This window comes from Lepisma saccharinum, chromosome 16, assembly GCF_977018435.1.
Source record: "Lepisma saccharinum chromosome 16, izLepSacc3.1, whole genome shotgun sequence".
In the NCBI taxonomy this organism is placed as follows: domain Eukaryota; kingdom Metazoa; phylum Arthropoda; class Insecta; order Zygentoma; family Lepismatidae; genus Lepisma; species Lepisma saccharinum.
In genome coordinates this window covers 16198186-16216461 of record NC_139244.1, presented here as the reverse complement: position 1 = coordinate 16216461, position 18276 = coordinate 16198186, and the positions used below count along the sequence as shown (strand labels likewise).

Sequence of the window (18276 nt, the reverse complement as noted above, 5' to 3'; positions counted from 1 at the left end):
ACGTAGCGCATTTCTATACTCAATAAAAATATAGGAAATAAGAAGGAAATATATTTAAATATTTCGAAATGTCCTTGGTACCTGATTGCAATTAACTTCAGTATTAATATGACAGAAATATATTGGCCTGTTCGGTTTGAATGTTAAATATTTGTGAATATTAACAAACGTTGGGCCATACGGCAAGTATTTATTTCATTATTGAAATTTTATGTTTTGCACAAAGGGACGCATCTCACTTTTAATGGTTATAATTCATATCATGTTTAGTGTGTTTAGGTCCTCACTTCACATTATTCAACAATGATATTCCTTAGAATAGTATTTGAAGAACAAATATTTCACTGATTTCAATTTTATTTTCGACGTATTTGGATAACTTTGAAATATACTTTCATTCTTTAACATTAACCTTGCTAAAGTTACGTTTAACTAACTAAGTAACTCTCTAGTCTTCCTAAACCCCAAGGTTTATGGCTGCAGCAACACAGACCTTCCATTTGTCCCTATCCTGAGCAAGATCTATCCACTCTTTTCCGTTTGATGAACATAATTCATCTTTGCCATCTGACTTCTGTTTACTGACGATAGACAGAAAATACAATGACACCATATTACCTTCCTAAATATAGTAAGGAATTAAATTCCTTAAGATAATAATTCAACAAGAATCTTTAGATAATTCAGATTTTTTGTAATAAATACATTTCAGAGCATAGCCTACTTACTACAAATCTAGCATAACGCTTTGTGTTATTTGAATGGAAATCTGAACGAATAGAAAATTATGTTTGAGAAATGTGCACTGTAACTATTGTTAATTAAAACTTTATATTATTAACGTTATCCTTTGTAATTGAAATTGTATTTGCTTTGTTTCACAGATTTAACTCTACGGTCGCGAAATGTATGCATAGTATTATTTCAACTTTGAATTTTTTAAATGAAAATTTGCGTTCTTAAATATTCAACATAGAAACAATAATATATTTGATGGTGAGAGAATTAGTAAAAATATTAATTTATGTGCTGCATCCTTTAGTATAATGAACAATTAGCGAACGGTGGAGGACAAGAATGATATTTTTTAGAGAGAAGAGAGCTTATTGTAAGAACAACACGACTTCCCACACATTACGGCATTCACAGACACACTCACACGAACGCACATGTACTCTATTTGCTACTATTGCACAAATTGTTCATTTTACATCCTTTTTGAGGAGAGAATTCAATCTCAGTATTTTCTCACATATTAAGCTGTTCGTTGTTATTTGAATACAATGTATTCTAGTTTCTCTTGGGTACATTTTGTTAGGAACCCAGAGATATTTGAAAGCTTGAGGTGATCTTTGATATAAACGATTCAGGGAGATTTATTAGTACTTCTTACAGATCGAGCTGGAAATATTACTGTGAGATATTTTGGGCAACAATGAATTTTGTTTATGCGTATTCAGTACAGTAGAGTTTATATTTATATTCTATCAACAAAATAAGCCTAATTCTATTCTGTTAACCGTTCTTGCTTTTTCCAGTTAGGCCATTCTTGACATCAACAATTCTATTTTTATTAAAACATTCAGCAGTACTATACTGCAAAGAAATTTTTAGAAATATGTACTTTTTTCTGAACTTAATGCCTATATCTTTAAGTTGCAGAAGGTCATAATGGCTTCAAACCTAAGGGAATGTTCGTAAAGTTGGTTCTTGAAAAGTTATAAATTGATTATTAAGCCTGAAATTTCTCACAACAATCCAGACTTCTACACTTGTTATTTAGACAAAACTAAAGTTGAAATGATTAGTGTATCAAGTTCCTTAGACAATGAAAAAAGTTTTTTACAGCATTTCAACTGTTACCGTGTCATCTTCCTATGAAAATTAATACTTCATTTTCAAGCTAAGACAAGGGGCCGTCATTACGTTGAATTATGGGTGGAGACTGGTCGATATAATCGTATAAAAGTGACCCCATCAATTTATCTTCTAAATAATAATAGAATATTGGCTGTAGGAAATGAGAGTGTGTAAATATAGTATTAGGAAAAGGATAGTGATATGTAATAATTTGTGTACTTTATATAGTTTTAAAAACATACAGCGATTGGTAAATGAATGTATTGTTGAAAACTAATGAGGAAATGTATGGAGTTAATATTTTTGGATGCAACAACATTTTGATGTAAGGATATAAGCAGATGTGCATATTTCGTAGTCATTAATCGTGCATATATAGACGTACAATATAAATACATACAAAATCCTATTCACACAATATATTTATGTGAATATGCATTCTTACATAGAAGGCATTTAGGAAAAATGGCATTTTCAATGTAAATTTTAATTGTTGCTGAACTTTCTAACGACATTTTTTCATATTACCATATTCTTGTCTAAGTGTACATAAATACTAGGTGTACAATAGTGTTTGAAAAATGTTTTTAATACATACATTACGTACTGGTATCTTGCACTAATGTGCTATATGTTTTGCTTTTGTCAAGCCTGACAAATTTTTCCGGAAGTATTGGGTTTTAAAAATCCACTTCTTTTCTTTTAGATATTTACTAGAGCAAAAACTTTTGAAACAGATTTACGTTGAATTTCACAACACTAATTAATATCAAGAAATCATATGCCTGCCTTTATATATTTATATAACTAATGTTTAGTTATTAATGAGTACAATAGCATGTGGAAGGTTTGCTATAAAGGTCAGATAATATATATGTTCTTTGTGTCATGTATACATTATCAGTTCTAATGATTTTACATTATTTTTGTTATAATAAGTGTTTGGCACAGTGGGATACATGAGTATTACCGTGCATAATTGTCCATAACCATGTTCGTGCACTTTATTTGACGCAATGAGAGCTTCAAGAATTAAAAGAAAATTCAAAACAAGCTGTTGACAACTTCTGCAGCAGCATACATAAAAATCTATCGCTTAAAAACACATATGATGTAAGAGACAAATTAATGAAAATAGTCATGGACAACTTGCACGGTAATACTCATGGATCCCACTGTACAATATACAAAGCAACTGAAAGTTGACAAATGGTTAAGATACGTTCTTGTGTGTGTGTACATATATACCAGGTACTGGTGCAGCAAGAGTTCATTACATGCATTAGTGAAAGTGTTCATAATATTTAATTTAATGTATAAAATAGCTTGTTATTTGTCGGTTTTGAATACACAGTCACATTGCAACATCGGTTTTATGCAAAATATTTTTTGTAATTTCTTTTATTAAAAGTCAAGATAATATTCAAATGCGGACAGTATTAACAAAAGTGTAAATAACACTTTCTTTTAAAAAAAAAAAAATACTTAAAACTCTGGGACATGTAACTACTCATTTGCATAAAAACGTGTAAAATAAGACGTAAGCATTAATTATTATTGTTTCGTTTCTATGTAGATGTTCCTCTGAGCCTATTTTGTATGGGTTGGCATATACCCTCAACTCTATTTTCAAAAATAAAGAATCTTCTTCTGTAAATTATGTTTTATTGTACCTTTCTGTGTTCATACTAGATTTTGAACTATGTTAAACAGGGTTCCCCGTTGTTTCTTATTCTCGTATATCGCAATCTTGCTTATATGATGTGTCTCTTACATTTCTCTAAAATGAGGATGAATGCTGAATTGATAGAGTAGGAGCAAACGTGGTCAAACACCCATCTTATCCAGAATTCTGCTATTTAAAATATCATTAGTTCTTGTACTTTACGAATTAGGATCATTATACGAGTTACGAGGACAGGACGTAGGGCGTCGTAGGGCGTTACGTTAACATGTCTGCCACATATATTTCTTGTTAAATAATGTGAAGGTCTGTAACATTTGTGTTACGGTAATTGCAAATATTTGCTGAAGTGATTTCTGAACACATGTAGCATACATCGAAGAGAATACTGAAGTTAGTAATCTACGCTACTATAAGATTATTATTTACAAGTTAATATGCTTTAATCTCATGTAATGATCCTAATTTGAAAAGTACAAGAACGAATGATCTTTCAAATAGCAGAAATGAGCATTAAACACATCTCCATGGGAGAAAATGGTCGTTTATGCTCGACACACTGGCCCAATTTTGGAACATCACTAATTATTTAAGAAGAGCAGTAGATCTACGAACAACTGGTTAGACAGAAGTCAGTACTAACAATAGACATTGGTGATTATTCAAAGAAATGGCCTAAGATGAAAAATCATTTCTCTCTCATACATTCTTCTTGATCAATTCATAGCAAGTTTTATCAATGTAGCTCTAGGTAGGATCCAACAGGGGTTAGAGCATTGTCTGCTGTCTTCGTACGATACCTTAACAGTGATCAAAATTTTTCATCCATATGATTTGGATCTAGGAGAGGTAGTAGAACACTGTCATCGGTACCTCATATTGGACACGTAATCATAAACGTCAATAGTAGAACACTGTCAACGGTACCTCATATTGGACACGAAATCATAAACGTCAATAGTAGAACACTGTCAACGGTACCTCATATTGGACACGAAATCATAAACGTCAATAGTAGAACACTGTCAACGGTACCTCATATTGGACACGAAATCATAAACGTCAATAGTAGAACACTGTCAACGGTACCTCATATTGGACACGAAATCATAAACGTCAATAGTAGAACACTGTCAACGGTACCTCATATTGGACACGAAATCATAAACGTCAATAGTAGAACACTGTCAACGGTACCTCATATTGAACACGAAATCTTCAACGTCAGTAGTAGAACACTGTCAACGGTACCTCATATTGGACACGTAATCATAAACGTCAATAGTAGAACACTGTCAACGGTACCTCATATTCGACACGAAATCATAAACGTCAATAGTAGAACACTGTCAACGGTACCTCATATTGGACACGAAATCATAAACGTCAATAGTAGAACACTGTCAACGGTACCTCATATTGGACACGAAATCATAAACGTCAATAGTAGAACACTGTCAACGGTACCTCATATTGAACACGAAATCATAAACGTCAATAGTAAAACACTGTCAACGGTGCCTCATATTGGACACGAAATCATAAACGTCAATAGTAGAACACTGTCAACGGTGCCTCATATTGGACACGAAATCATAAACGTCAATAGTAGAACACTGTCAACGGTACCTCATATTGAACACGAAATCATAAACGTCAATAGTAGAACACTATCATCCGTACCTCATATTGAACACGAAATCATAAACATCAATGAAGCCTGTGTTAGTAGCGGTTACTTTTACGCTTAATTCATGTATCGTACGGATGAAATTTTGGGATTTCTTTGAATATTCTTACTTCTGGCCTTATATTTTCATTTCTTAATTATAATTTTATGTGGCCATGGGTGAAAAAAAGGACAGTTTGCTTGAAGTTCATGTTCGATTCATTGATTTGGTCTACTACCATGCTTTTATGCCACTTTCCGCTAATCGCGAAGACGGGGATGAGTGATGATGAAGTGACTCTTACAAAGAACATCCATGCTCAATGCCTGGGTTCAAACCCGGAACTCCTGGCGTCGTAGCACGCTGTGCTAACCATGTTTCAAACAGGTTATAAGGTACTATATATTTCCAAAGATTTGTGAATGAATGATTTGGTTTACTTTACTTCGTTTTATGCCACTTTTGGCTATTGCGAAGATGAGAATGAATAATGATACGATGAAATTGATGAAGGGACATTCACGAAGAACATCCATTCCCGGGCCGGGAATCGAACCCGGGACTCCTTGCGTCGTAGCGAGGTGTGCAAACCACTCCGCTACGAAAATCGGCTCAAAATTTACACATATATCCTATATATATATATATATTATATTGTATGGTTATGTCAAATTCGTGTCCCAAAAATTATTTGAAAAACATATACCTCCCTGGAAACAATATGTATTGTTAAGAATAGAAATGATATTCCCTTTCTTGTGTTGATTAACGCATTTATTTCTTCTGCGTGCGCACCATTACAACGCATGGTTCGAAATTCAATATAAAAAAATCAGCATTTTCGTCTAAACGGGAAAATCAACTTGAAGGCTTCTCTACGGTTCTCGGAAATATTCGCAAACGAAAGGCTGGTTCCAGTCCACATTGCTTACGTACCAAGTACCGTCTGGATTCATATCTACGCAGTTCTCGCCATCCGTCAGAATAGGTTCGGCGGGTGCGTAAGGTTGCCAGTTGATAAAGCCTATGCAGCTCAGAAACTCCCCTGCGAAAGATACGGTCAGCCATCTTGTTCTCTTTATAAACGACTAACAAATTAGTTCTAAACCTATTTGTTACAAAGGTTTACGCAGAAGCCAATATTATTATTATCAATAATTTATGGTAATTGCGGACACATATGAAGCCATACATTTTGCGGGGTCCGAACCAAATGTCTCAGGACGAATAACAGTAATAAAATAATACTAAATTAATATAAATGGTAATATAATTTATAGCTCTACTCATATGTAAATTAATTCATGTATTGTTATTATTATATGATTAGCTAAAAGGGCCCTTCCTGATGGCGTAGTGGTAACGTCGTTGCCTTGTAATCAAAGTGTCCTGGGTTTGATACCCGGTGGAGGCACATTGTGGTTCGGATCCCACTTTAAACTGTAGATCCAGTCCCGATTAGCCTATCTCTGCATAAAGTGTACTTTAAACAACAAACAAATCAATCAATCGATAAAAAGACCGTATGAGAATAGAGATATAACAGAACGTATTCTATATCTACCTTAGGTGTAGTTAAGATCGCCAAATTTCTATAAAAACAACTGACCTGGCAAGGAAATTAATTTTGAAAAGATAAAGAATTGAGTGCCAAACAAGGATGTCAGATCCAGTTGATGAAAAGTAAATTTCCTGATTAATATTTTATTATAAGTAGAGGTATGCATAAATCTTCTTTGGTACTGTCATTCAGAGCCATATGATCCCTGTCTAATACTTGCCTTACATTAAGTTCGGCGAAAATAAATAATCCTCGATTATGCAACAAATGCTAAACACGTATATTTTCATCATTTAATAAGTACCGTGCGTTCATTTCGATCTTCAGCCGAGAGATCGGGAGAAGCGTGGCGGGCGGCGCTGACGGAGATGCCGACATTTGCGGCCTGTAATGCCCGCTTTATTTTTATGGACATACGCAGACATTTATATAAATATTGCAAAACGAGCACTAACCTGTGTTATAAGAGTACGATTTTAATTTTAGTAGCTTAGTTGCTGTATGTGCTGATGATTTTGACACGCCCATCTCCTGTGAAACACGGCGTAGAAGTTTGTTTGGAGAACGTTCTAACGCTGCACCACTTTCATCGAGTTTTGCTTTAACGATCCAGTTTCTCGTAATTTAAGGACAAGATGTCTAACCGTATCTCTATGTGGAGGTGAAACGCCTAGGAATTTTTGTACAAATTGCCTACACACGTCTCGCCACGAGTCTGTTTTCACGTCAGTGTCATACATACAAATTCTTTGTTCTAACGTGAACCTTGCAGCTGGCATTCCAATCGTCTCACTGACACAACACACATACACACTGCAATAACACAAACAAGTAACGGCAAGTAATCAAGAATAACACTCTTGCGCACAGTACGAAATTAACATGCTCTTGGTTTACATCCGCTCGCCACTATATTCACAGCTCTTGTCTTCAACTAGTCGCGGAGGAACAAAGAACTCGAGCTCGGAGATTTCGGATTGCAAGGAAGCTCACGAAAACCATTGACATTTAACGGTTTCGTCTGCAGCGTAATCTTGATAAAGTGTTGCACATTCGAAACCTCCAAACGATTCCCGTCGACACAAAACTCTTTCAAGGATATAAACTTAAGCAGGACGTTACTGGTCAAAACTATGATTAAAATGTTTTATTATCTGTGGCTCTTAACATCGGTTCTAAAGCGTATTTATTTGTGTATATAAGAGCAGAACTTCCTGCAGAAGAACTTTTGCGTGTTATAACACAGGTTAGTGCTAGTTTTGCAATATTTATATAAATGTCTGCGTATGTCCATAAAAATAAAGCGGGCATTACAGGCCGCAAATGTCAGCATCTCCGTCAGCGTCGCCCGCCACGCTTCTCCCGATCTCTCGGCTGAAGATCGAAACGAACGCACGGGTACTTGGTAAGCCTTGAGGATGGTCAAGATAACCCCCTTAAATACATTATGTTTGTTTTTTGTGTTGTTTTTTTTACATCGCTTTTGTGCCACTTTTGACCAAGGTGATTAGATGAAATTATTGAAGGGAAAAATCACAAATGCACACAACGAACAGGACACAGAACACGATCCTCACAGAGTATTATAATAGTTGTGGGATCTGACGCCAGAGCCTCGTTAGCCTGCAGCTTCCTGGGTGCCAGTTTGGTATTTGAATAATTTTTCAACAGGGAAAATTCTAACAACTACCCTTGAAGCAGGTGATAGTACACATTACTTCTCCCAAAGGGGTAATGTTGGCAAGCAGAGGAGAATACCGAAACCACTCTTCAAATACCACAAATAACTGCAAGGAAGAGGTTGAAATCTGAATGCCTTCCGCAAAAGATCACGCCTTTCATTCTATTAGACTCGTACTTTACCAGATTGTCACTACTTGAAGATGGATCACAACATATATGTGTCAAATAAAATATTAAACACTGCCCAACGAAATAGAAAATTGCATAACAAGGTCCAAAAAACAAACTGATTGTGTGATTCAATATTTATATTGTAAACTACATCATCGTTTGTAATCAGTGATAAACGGTACAGTAGACTGATTTTCCGATTAATAAATTACATTTAACACATACACACACACGAGCTGTTTGCAGTGGCCGAATTGGACATAAATTACTGCCGGTATACTTTGTATGTACAGACCTGTCTTTTGATGCAATTCTTTTTGTGTGTGCAATTACTTAAATAAAACATCGATTCTCATTCTTTCTTTTTTATTACCACAAACTGCGCTCCTTTTTTTATTTCTGCCACGCATTTGTAATAACTAATAATGTATTAGACATTAAACCACTCACTACTGTCCCAAGACAAGCTGCGAAATATAAGCGACGGACGTGTCATGTTTTGGTAAATTGGTATTCATATACTTATTCTGTGCTGTACGGTACAACTCAAACGTGCAAGAAAGAGAGAGAGAAAGAAAAAAATGAGCGAGTACACTGTTGGTCATTGCGAAGCTACTTGTGCGATCATTTCCAATAAATAATTGTCAATTTTAAAAATATACTACTGCCGGTATGCTATTTGGCAACTTAATTTACTACCGGTATGCTACACCGCTCATACCAGCCCAATTCGATCACTGGCCGTTTGTTAAAACGAGGAGGCTGTTTTTTTCTTTTTTTCAAACAACAGAGATTAGGAAAATATAAAAATTCTAGAAACAACTGTTTTTACTCTAGTACTCTTTTATTGCAACCCCTCACCAACCCGCTCACACGAAATATTTAAAACAAAACCGATTATAACAAAAGGGTTAGTGACCGACCGTACGCCCTCGAATATTTAGATATTTTTATTTAATCGACAGATCGCGTGTTTTTACTAAACAAATGAATTTCAAGATGAATAAAACCTAAACAACCAGACATTTAGCCCCAATGTTCGCACACTTCCTTGTATGCGGGAGCAGTCACACTATTTTAATGAAATATCGTTGTATGCACAGTTGCACACACGCACCCATACCAAATTCGAAACAAACCGTAAATTCTAACAATATTAAACCAACACTTAACAATATAATATTACTCACGTAACTAAATAAAACTTCTAAAATAAAACCATTGTCAAGAAATATACACGTTTATCTTAAAATATGCATTTTTTCCTACGTAGTTACAGAAGCAAAAACATAGGTATCTGTGAACGCGTCAGTATCCTTATGACCAGAGTTCGTCCAATTTCTCATATCTATACGACGCACGTTTTTAGAAGCGATATCGGGCGGAACTACTGAGAGCATGTCCTTGGCGATCAACCAATGGCAGGAGTGCAACGTTGTACAGTTAGGAGACTGCGGCGCGCAAGTTAAACGCCGTGTTCTGTATTTTTTCTTGCGCGCAAGAAGTTTGCATAAAACTCGCCACTTTGAGGTTAATCATAAGATGGGACACGACATTTTGAACATGACCGTCCAAGTCCCATGAATTTCCGTCGCCTACAGCCGGAGTTATCGCTTCTCGAAGAAACACGGGAAACAACACGTCTCTATACACTCACACACAATGACCCTTTCGTTTTCCATCTGTGTTCCGTCTGTTTTTTTCCTTGCCACCGTGTTGACCTCGCCGAGTTGTGTCTTTGTAAAGCTATGGGTGTCAAATTCGGCTGAATATACACAATGACCCTTCATTGTTGTAGGCGTTCACGAACGTTGCGAGTCAGTTAAGTCAGTTTGAGTTCAGCGTTTTCCTAACAAGGGCGGTGTAAGATAATTATACTCGTACGCCACAAAGAACAGTTGTGAGAGGATTCAATACAGCCCTTATTGATTGATTGATTCGATTTATTTTACTTCGCTTTTCTGCCACTTTTGGCTAATCGCGAAGATGCGGATGGGTGATGATATGATGAAATTCATGAAGGAAAACTTACAAAACCTATGCCCGGGACGGGATTCGAACCCGAGAACGCTGGCGTCGTAGCGCGCTGTGTAATACAGCCATTATGTTCGATAGTTGTGCAATAGTTTGTGTTCCGTGAGTGTTATTAAATAATGTCGCGCCGGCCCCTAGTGGTTAGCATATCGCAATACGACGCCAGGGGTCCCGGGTTCGAATCCCGGTCTGGACATGGATGTTTATGAATGTCCATTCATCAATTTCATTATATCATCACTCATTCCCATCTTCGCAATTAGCCAAAAGTGAAGAGTAAAACAACTAACTAACTAACTCTCTAGCCTTCTTAAACCCGAGGGTTCATGGCTGCAGCAACACAGGCCTTCCATCTTTCCCTATCTTGAGCAAGATCTATATACTCTTTTCCATCCCTACCGATTTCCCTTAGGTCCATCTCAACGTTGTCCATCCATCTTCGTATTGGCCTTCCTACAGGTCTCTTACCATCAGGTTTCCCAACAAGTAAAACAAATCAAATCAAATGAATAACGTTGCTCTCGAAACGTAGTACCAGTAGTACAGGCACCGAGGGTAAAATATTACTTTTGAAGTATATTCTTACTTCAATGAATTGGCGTCGGAAGAAGTGCGTGCTGAAACAGTGTTTTCTCAGAGTCGAGAGCTTACGGCTAATGCGTGTGGTGTATTTGGTTTTACTGTGTTGCGTAATATAAAACAGGGTAAAGTATCTACCACAGAAATCGGTGACCCCTCCTATTAAAATCTCCTGGGAAACATACCAGAAAACAGAAACGAGCGATGATAATAAATTCCTTCAAACTTCTTTCAGGAACGAGTTTCTCTTATATGCTGCAGTGATATGATATAATCCTGTGTAGAATTCTTCACTATATTTCATTGTACTCAAATATGACGTGTATGCATTATAAAAAGTTGAATCCGCGAGCTTAAACAATAGAAAACGTTCATATTTAGAAATCTTCATGTACAGTCCAAAATGATCCACTTTCTCGCGGGGTAAAGCTCACCAGCACACCATGTAGACTGTGTTAATCCTGAAAATTTGTGCGAGATAGAACTTGCTCCAATACCTGTCACGTGACGGAAATGTGTAGACAGACGCATTCATTTCTGTTGTAGGTTTCTAATCGTGATACGAATGACGTATGTAACTTGAATGACTTCTGTCTCTGAATCATCACTGGAATGTATCTCCAGCTTTGTATTAGTACCGAACTAAGTGAATATTATTCACGTGTTTATTTGCTTGTAACAGCCGCCAATTAAAAGCACTGAATTATCGGGGATATTAAGGTTTGCCTTGTATAGTTGGTTGAGTTTCTATGAAGCTTGATACAAGCACAACAAATACATCAACTACATGAATGCACCAGTTGTGTTGGCAACATATTGACAGGAAATACATACTTCTAATAACCTTGGGAAATACACCATTATCGGTCTAGAAAAGAAAACTTACAAGTAAACAAAGATTCTGTACTCACCATAACACGATAAAGCTTCAAAACTCTCACAATTCCATTCAAAATACAACCAGCATACCAGTCTTTTCTCGAACTTATCTTATTCGAAATCAACTGCAACAACTCTGTGTACAAACTAACAGAGCTGCCAGAACCGTTTCGTAATAATGTAAGCCAGATTATTATACGTACAGTGGGATCCATGAGTATTACCGTGCAAATTGTCCATGACTATTTTCATTATTTCTTTCTCTTACATCCGATGTGTTTTTAAGCGATAAGTTTTTATGTATACGGGTGCAGAAGTTGTCAACAGCTTGTTTTGAGTTTTCTTTTAATTCTTGAAGCTCTTATTGGGTCAAGTAAACTTCAGGAACATGGTGATGGACAATTTGCACTGTAATACTCATGGATCCCACTGTACTACAGTCACAAAGCTTATACGTATATTTACAAGATGTTGATTGATATTGATATTATGGGCATATCATATAGGCTATTTGTGCCCGTCACAAAATACGAGGATAAACCCTTTAACAAAAACAAAATTGAGGACAGGCTCCTAACACGAAAATTAAAGATGTCTGTTAAAAACTTCCTCACACAATTTTTAAAACTTCATTCATTCATTAACTTACTTAACGAACTAAAACTGTTGTTTCCGAGGATAAAATTTGCTTACCTATTAAAAGCTGAGGCTGTAAATGGGCATTCAGCACACACAAGCATACACACACACAGTGGCGGCGATTATGACCCCCCCCAATTTTTGCCGCTTTTGCTCACGCACTATGCTAAACCTTATCTACAAAGGGAACTAAAATGTCCTCCCCCCCCAGTTATGGCACCTTGCCCCTTCAGTTTGGAACCCAATCGCTGCCACTGTACACACAGGTCAACACGAAAATATGTTACTTGCCTGGCCTTGTATCCAGGCCCCCTGGCTTTCCAATGCACAAAGACAAGAAGGTCGTTAATCCGTAAATACGAACAAAGGCATTTCAGGTTCGATTCCCGTTGGAAACATATGTACTTCTGTAGTTCGGTCAGCATGTAAAATGTTTATGAAAAAACTGTAGGTCCAGTACGATGAGTGTGTATGTATGAAGTTAGTTTTTCTAGTGTACTGGCAACATTGGTGATTTGGAAGAAGCAATCCGGTTAGCTCACTGACCGATGACACGGGTCTTTCTCTTCGCATAACAGTTGTGCTACATTGTGTTCTGACGTCAGACGAGGTATGCCTACGAGGTTAGGTTAGGTTCCTTTGCATCAATACAATAAAAAATATTATTTAGGCTAAGAGAAGTAAACATAGCTAGCCTAACCTAACAACGTAGGCACTTTGCCTAAAATTAAAAAGCTGTCTCCCGTGACGTCAGAACACAAGGTTGCTCAAGTGTTGTGTGATAAGTGAAACCCCCGATGACACCTGGCGGAGGAACACGTAAATGCACACTCCGATTACAGAGGAAGGGTCAGTTCGTCCCACAAAACGTTAAATGCCGTACACAATTCCAATATTTTGAATTTGAAACCACATAACTGTAACGTTGGAAGACTAAAATATTCTGACTTAGGTTAACAGAACTAAAATAAACATAACTGTAATGTCGTGTCGTAACTACATCGCGGTGCGACGCCAGGGGTCCCGGGTTGTTTGTAAATGTCCATTCATCAATTTCATCACTCAACCCCATCTTCGCAAATTAGCCAAGAGGCACAAACCGCGAAGTAAAATAAAAGAAATCAATCAATCAATCGTGTCGTAACTAAAATATTAAGACATTCTGACTTCGGTTAAAAGCTGAGGCTGTAATGGGTCACTCAGGACACAACGACAAAACATAGCACAACACACACAGCGCTACAGAAGGTTATATTGGCCATAGGTCAAGACGCCAGAGCCTCGTTAGTCTGCAAAATGCAGTCCAGGGTGTACTACGTGGAAGTGAGGTTGACAATTGGGTGTACTACGTGGAAGGTCACCACTTACACCCCACAAGTGGCTATGGTAACGTGCTAGGAATAAAGAGGCTCCAGGTTCGAACCGTCGGTAAAGCATGGGTATATCACTGTTCTTGACGCATTTCCACGAGTTCATTATTCATTCCCATCGTCGCCATTAACAAAAGAGGTAAAAAAAGCGACAGAGTGCAATCAATTGATTGATTGATTGATTTGCTTTATTTTACTTCGCTTCTTGTGCCACTTTTGGCTAATTTGCGAAGATGGGGATGGGTGATGATATGATGAAATTGATGAATGGACACTCACAAACATCCATATCCAGGCCTGGATTCGAACCCGTGACCCCTGGTGTCGTAGCGCAATGTGCTAACCACTCTGCCACAGGGGTCGGAGACAGAGAACAATCAAAATCAGAAAATAAGATTAGGAGGTATATAGTATGTGAAACCAGTTTTCATGATACAATGTCTGGCAATCGGAAATCATAAACAGAAAAATCGATCAGCAATCAACAATAACACATAAGAGAAATACGGACCTGTTCTTCCGTTCGTGTTTGGTTCATCCGTTTGAACTAAGCACATCTTCGGTAGTCGAAACGAAAACCGGTATTATGTAATCTGCACATAGATCGGTGTTGTGTGATGAGTGCACGTACATGGAGCGCACAAAGGGTATGTTGCACATCGACCGCACCCTTCCTGAATTACCTTTAAACGATCGTACAACGAGCGCACACATATGTTTCTACCTTTATGATGAAATGTCAACCTTCTCTCAAACCTTTTTCCAGACTTGAGACTAGACAATGTGTAACCTAATACGCAATTGTGGTTTAAAGGTTGTTGTCTATTAGCAACGGCTTCATCAGATTTTTTAGGATTAATACCTTTTTAATTCGGCAGTCAGTCTTGTCAAAACTTTCCACAATAATATATTTTCAATCGGCAATAGCCTCGTCACATAAGGTTAATAGCTTTCAATCAAACTTAGTCACGTACGATAGAGCTCTCAGACAGCGAAACAGGTTCGTGTTTCAGCATATTTTCCAAGAATGGCTTGTATGCTGTCCGTTTCAATGTACTTGCGTCTCCTCTTCCTGCCGCTTATCTCTTCCGCTACTTATTTCATTTTCTGAAGGAGTAGGTAAACGTTCGGATTCGGTGCTCTAACGATCCTGTTGAACTTGTGTTCCAGCCTTATTTGTCCGGTGTCTTTGGCCGGAAACATTCCATACATTTATTGGTACATTCTAGTTCTTCAACCACTGCTCCACAAAATGGTCCAGGAATTTTGTTAATTTTAGACTCTGAGGCGCGCTGTGCTCTCCATAAACCCGAGACAGGCTTCGTCCACTTTTTCTGTCGGTATGAACGTCAAAGCAGCACATATCCTACATGTTTTCCGATATCCGTCGAACAGAAGACTAGCTTTACTCTTGTAAGTCGTGATTACTTCCATTAAAAAAAAAAAAAACTACACAAAAACTAAGCGCTCTGAGCCACGACTATCTCACTACAAATACTGTGCAAAGAATGAACCCACTTTACAAATTTCAATCTCCTCCTTGCCTGCACCTTGGATATGCTAGGGTGGCTCAGTTATGTGACCTTCACGTGTGCTCGATAAAAGGCTTCTCTTCTGTGTGCGCTCCAAATACCGTGCGCTCGATCGTAATCCATAGACCCATGGTTGCCACTTGACCCTAGGCTGGGGACTCTGCCTGTGGATACTCACCTCTAACAGATATGAAGACGTAACCGTCGTACTGGTAGTAGCCAGTGTGCATCTTGGAATGTGGACTGATTTGAGACGCGACGGTTGTCCTCAACACCTCGTTCTCTTCTGCTGATTCGATGTCGGCCAGGTCTGTCCCGTCTTCAAAACAGATCGCACGAGCGTCATAAAAGTTCCTTCCTTCCTTATACAGCCTGTAGAACCCAACCTGCGACACGCAAAAGTAGTCCTCGGGTGCTGTCAAGTATAACATTTACGTTATTCACAAATATAGATAATTTCTTACCATCGACTTGTACAAGCATTCAAATATTTAGGTTCTAACATTTCAAAACATAAAACCGTTTCATTAGACTGGTGCAACTTGATTGACTGATTGAGTTGGTGTTTTAAGTCCACTTTATGCGCAGTAAGGCTAATCGGGACTGCACCTACAGTTTAAAGTGGGATCCGAACCACTACGGACCTTAGCGCTGTCTAGTGCGCTGCACTTTTTGACTCTACGTGTAGTGCAGGTGTATTCCAGTGTCAGGTTGGTGCAAGGAAATGACATTCAACCAATTACACGAACAGCTTTATTCAAGTTCAGAAGATTTAACAAATGCCTGTCTACTGCTTTAAACGTTCATTTGATTAATTAGTACGTACCACGTGACCATACACCACACTGTACACCGTTCCAGGACGTAGTGCAAACGGTGCAGACACCAAATACACTACATGACACCAAATCAACGAAATAGACGAGTCGGTGTTGCACCGTGTAACCAACTATAGCTCTCGCCACGAAAACAGTCCAGTGAAGGTCCGAGCTTCCCCTGGCGTCCTCCACACCCCTGACCTTCCAAGGTTGCCACACCTCTAAGCTGCTCAGTCGACACTTCGCACGTTGTACGTATACGGTTGATTTCGTAGGTTGAAATTGTTGCTTATTGGCAACACTGTAGGTGGGTGGCGTTACCTTGACTGGACTGTTTTCGTGGCGAGAGCTTCTAGACGGAAGAGTGCACAGAGAGTCAAAAAGTGCGGCGAACTAGATGAGACTCTTGTGTCAAAAAGTGTAGCAAATTAAACGGGGCTACAGACTCACAGCAAGATCTTGTATCAGTAACTGAACATTGAACCGGCTAGATGAGCTGACAATGGAAGAGAAGCTGGTAAGGAGAACATTGTACTTACGCAGCGTCCTGTATGTGGAGTAATAGGTGCTGCTAGAATCCTGAACCAAAGTCCTCCTGCTGGCATTCTCGGAACAACCCAAGATTTCGCACCTAAACATCTCCGAATCGGCCAATCGGATGACGTTGCAGCCAAGGCCGGTGATCCTCTCCGCATACATCATGCACTGGAGGTCTGAGTGAACGTCCGATACCCAGATGACAGGCAGTGTGGACCTCATTCCTAGCCCGTGGAGGTAGAATTGGTCCATTCCCTTTGGCCTGCACAGGGGAAGGGCTTCTTTGAGATCCCACACCAATAGCACCAGTGAAAGGGCATTTGAGATTCTGCCCATGTTGGTCTGAAAAGCGGAAGAATGTGAAGTTTTGCAGAAAACTGTGGGAATGGAAGTCTCGTATTTTAGCAGGTAAGTCGTTAGGGGAGGGGCCAGGGGGTCCATAGTTTCCCCCACCAGTTGCAACTATGCCCCTCAAACAAAATTTTGATCCATTAAAAATTATCCTAAATTAATTATATATTTACTTTTCCGGTAAATTTGTATTAGAGCTGAACCAGTGTGGGGAAACAAATTTGCTATTTTGAAGAAAATATTCAGAAGCAAATATAGGACACCAAAATTTCCACCCATTCGTTGCTTACCGGTTTATTACGAAAATCATATAATCCGTCTGCCTTGAAGTTATTACTCTTGCCTCAAGTTCCTAGAAATCAGAGATTTGAACCTTTGTTGTAAATTACTCTTCCTTTACAGATGGAATCAAAGTCTCCGCCGAACGATCAATAGTACTGGGGTGTTCTCTCGAGTTGCTGTGAGTGCGGTTACACATTTCAGATTCCCCCCCCCCTCCCATCAAACTGAATATGTTGTCGTCCTGCAATGAAGGCATTTTCTAGGTATAGTAAAGTGCCACATCCTTTTATCATGAATTACTACAGCAATCATGGCTGGTAGTGGTAAGGATAACGAAATAGCCCTCTGTGCATTGGCATTGCAAAAGGTAAGTTCGACCCACCACTCAGAACTATTCTGAAAATTCACTTAGTTCATTTCAAATATTCATAATACTAATAAAAAAAAGTAAAGTATCCTCATCGGTATTCCAGTGAAATAACCAAAATGATAAATGATTTACTCTGTAAGCTGCATGTAAAATTCAGGAACAATGACAGAAATTTATTTTACCACTCAATGTATAGAATAACTAGTTCAAAGAGTCTGTCAATTATACAAATAACAATCTTGTGTCAGTAGTTATG

At 38.2% G+C, this 18276-nt stretch overlaps 1 protein-coding gene across 1 annotated transcript; it reads right to left on the bottom strand.

Annotated features, from left to right (window-relative positions):
• Positions 1–15808: 15808 nt before the first annotated feature.
• Positions 15809–17353, bottom strand: LOC146000166 (uncharacterized). The gene is made up of 2 exons (XM_083137507.1): positions 17020–17353; positions 15809–16077 (listed from the first exon to the last, which is right to left on the bottom strand). Exons 1-2 carry the CDS (start codon positions 17351–17353, stop codon positions 15809–15811), a joined length of 603 nt encoding a protein of 200 aa, XP_082993633.1.
• Positions 17354–18276: the final 923 nt, after the last annotated feature.

Coding starts and splice junctions, on each gene's coding strand:
- LOC146000166 (XM_083137507.1), bottom strand. CDS start 17,353: ATGGGCAGAATCTCAAATGCCCTTTCACTGGTGCTATTGGTGTGGGAT. Junction 16,078..17,019: donor CTCCACATACAGGACGCTGC/GTAAGTACAATG, acceptor TATACTTGACAG/CACCCGAGGACTACTTTTGC.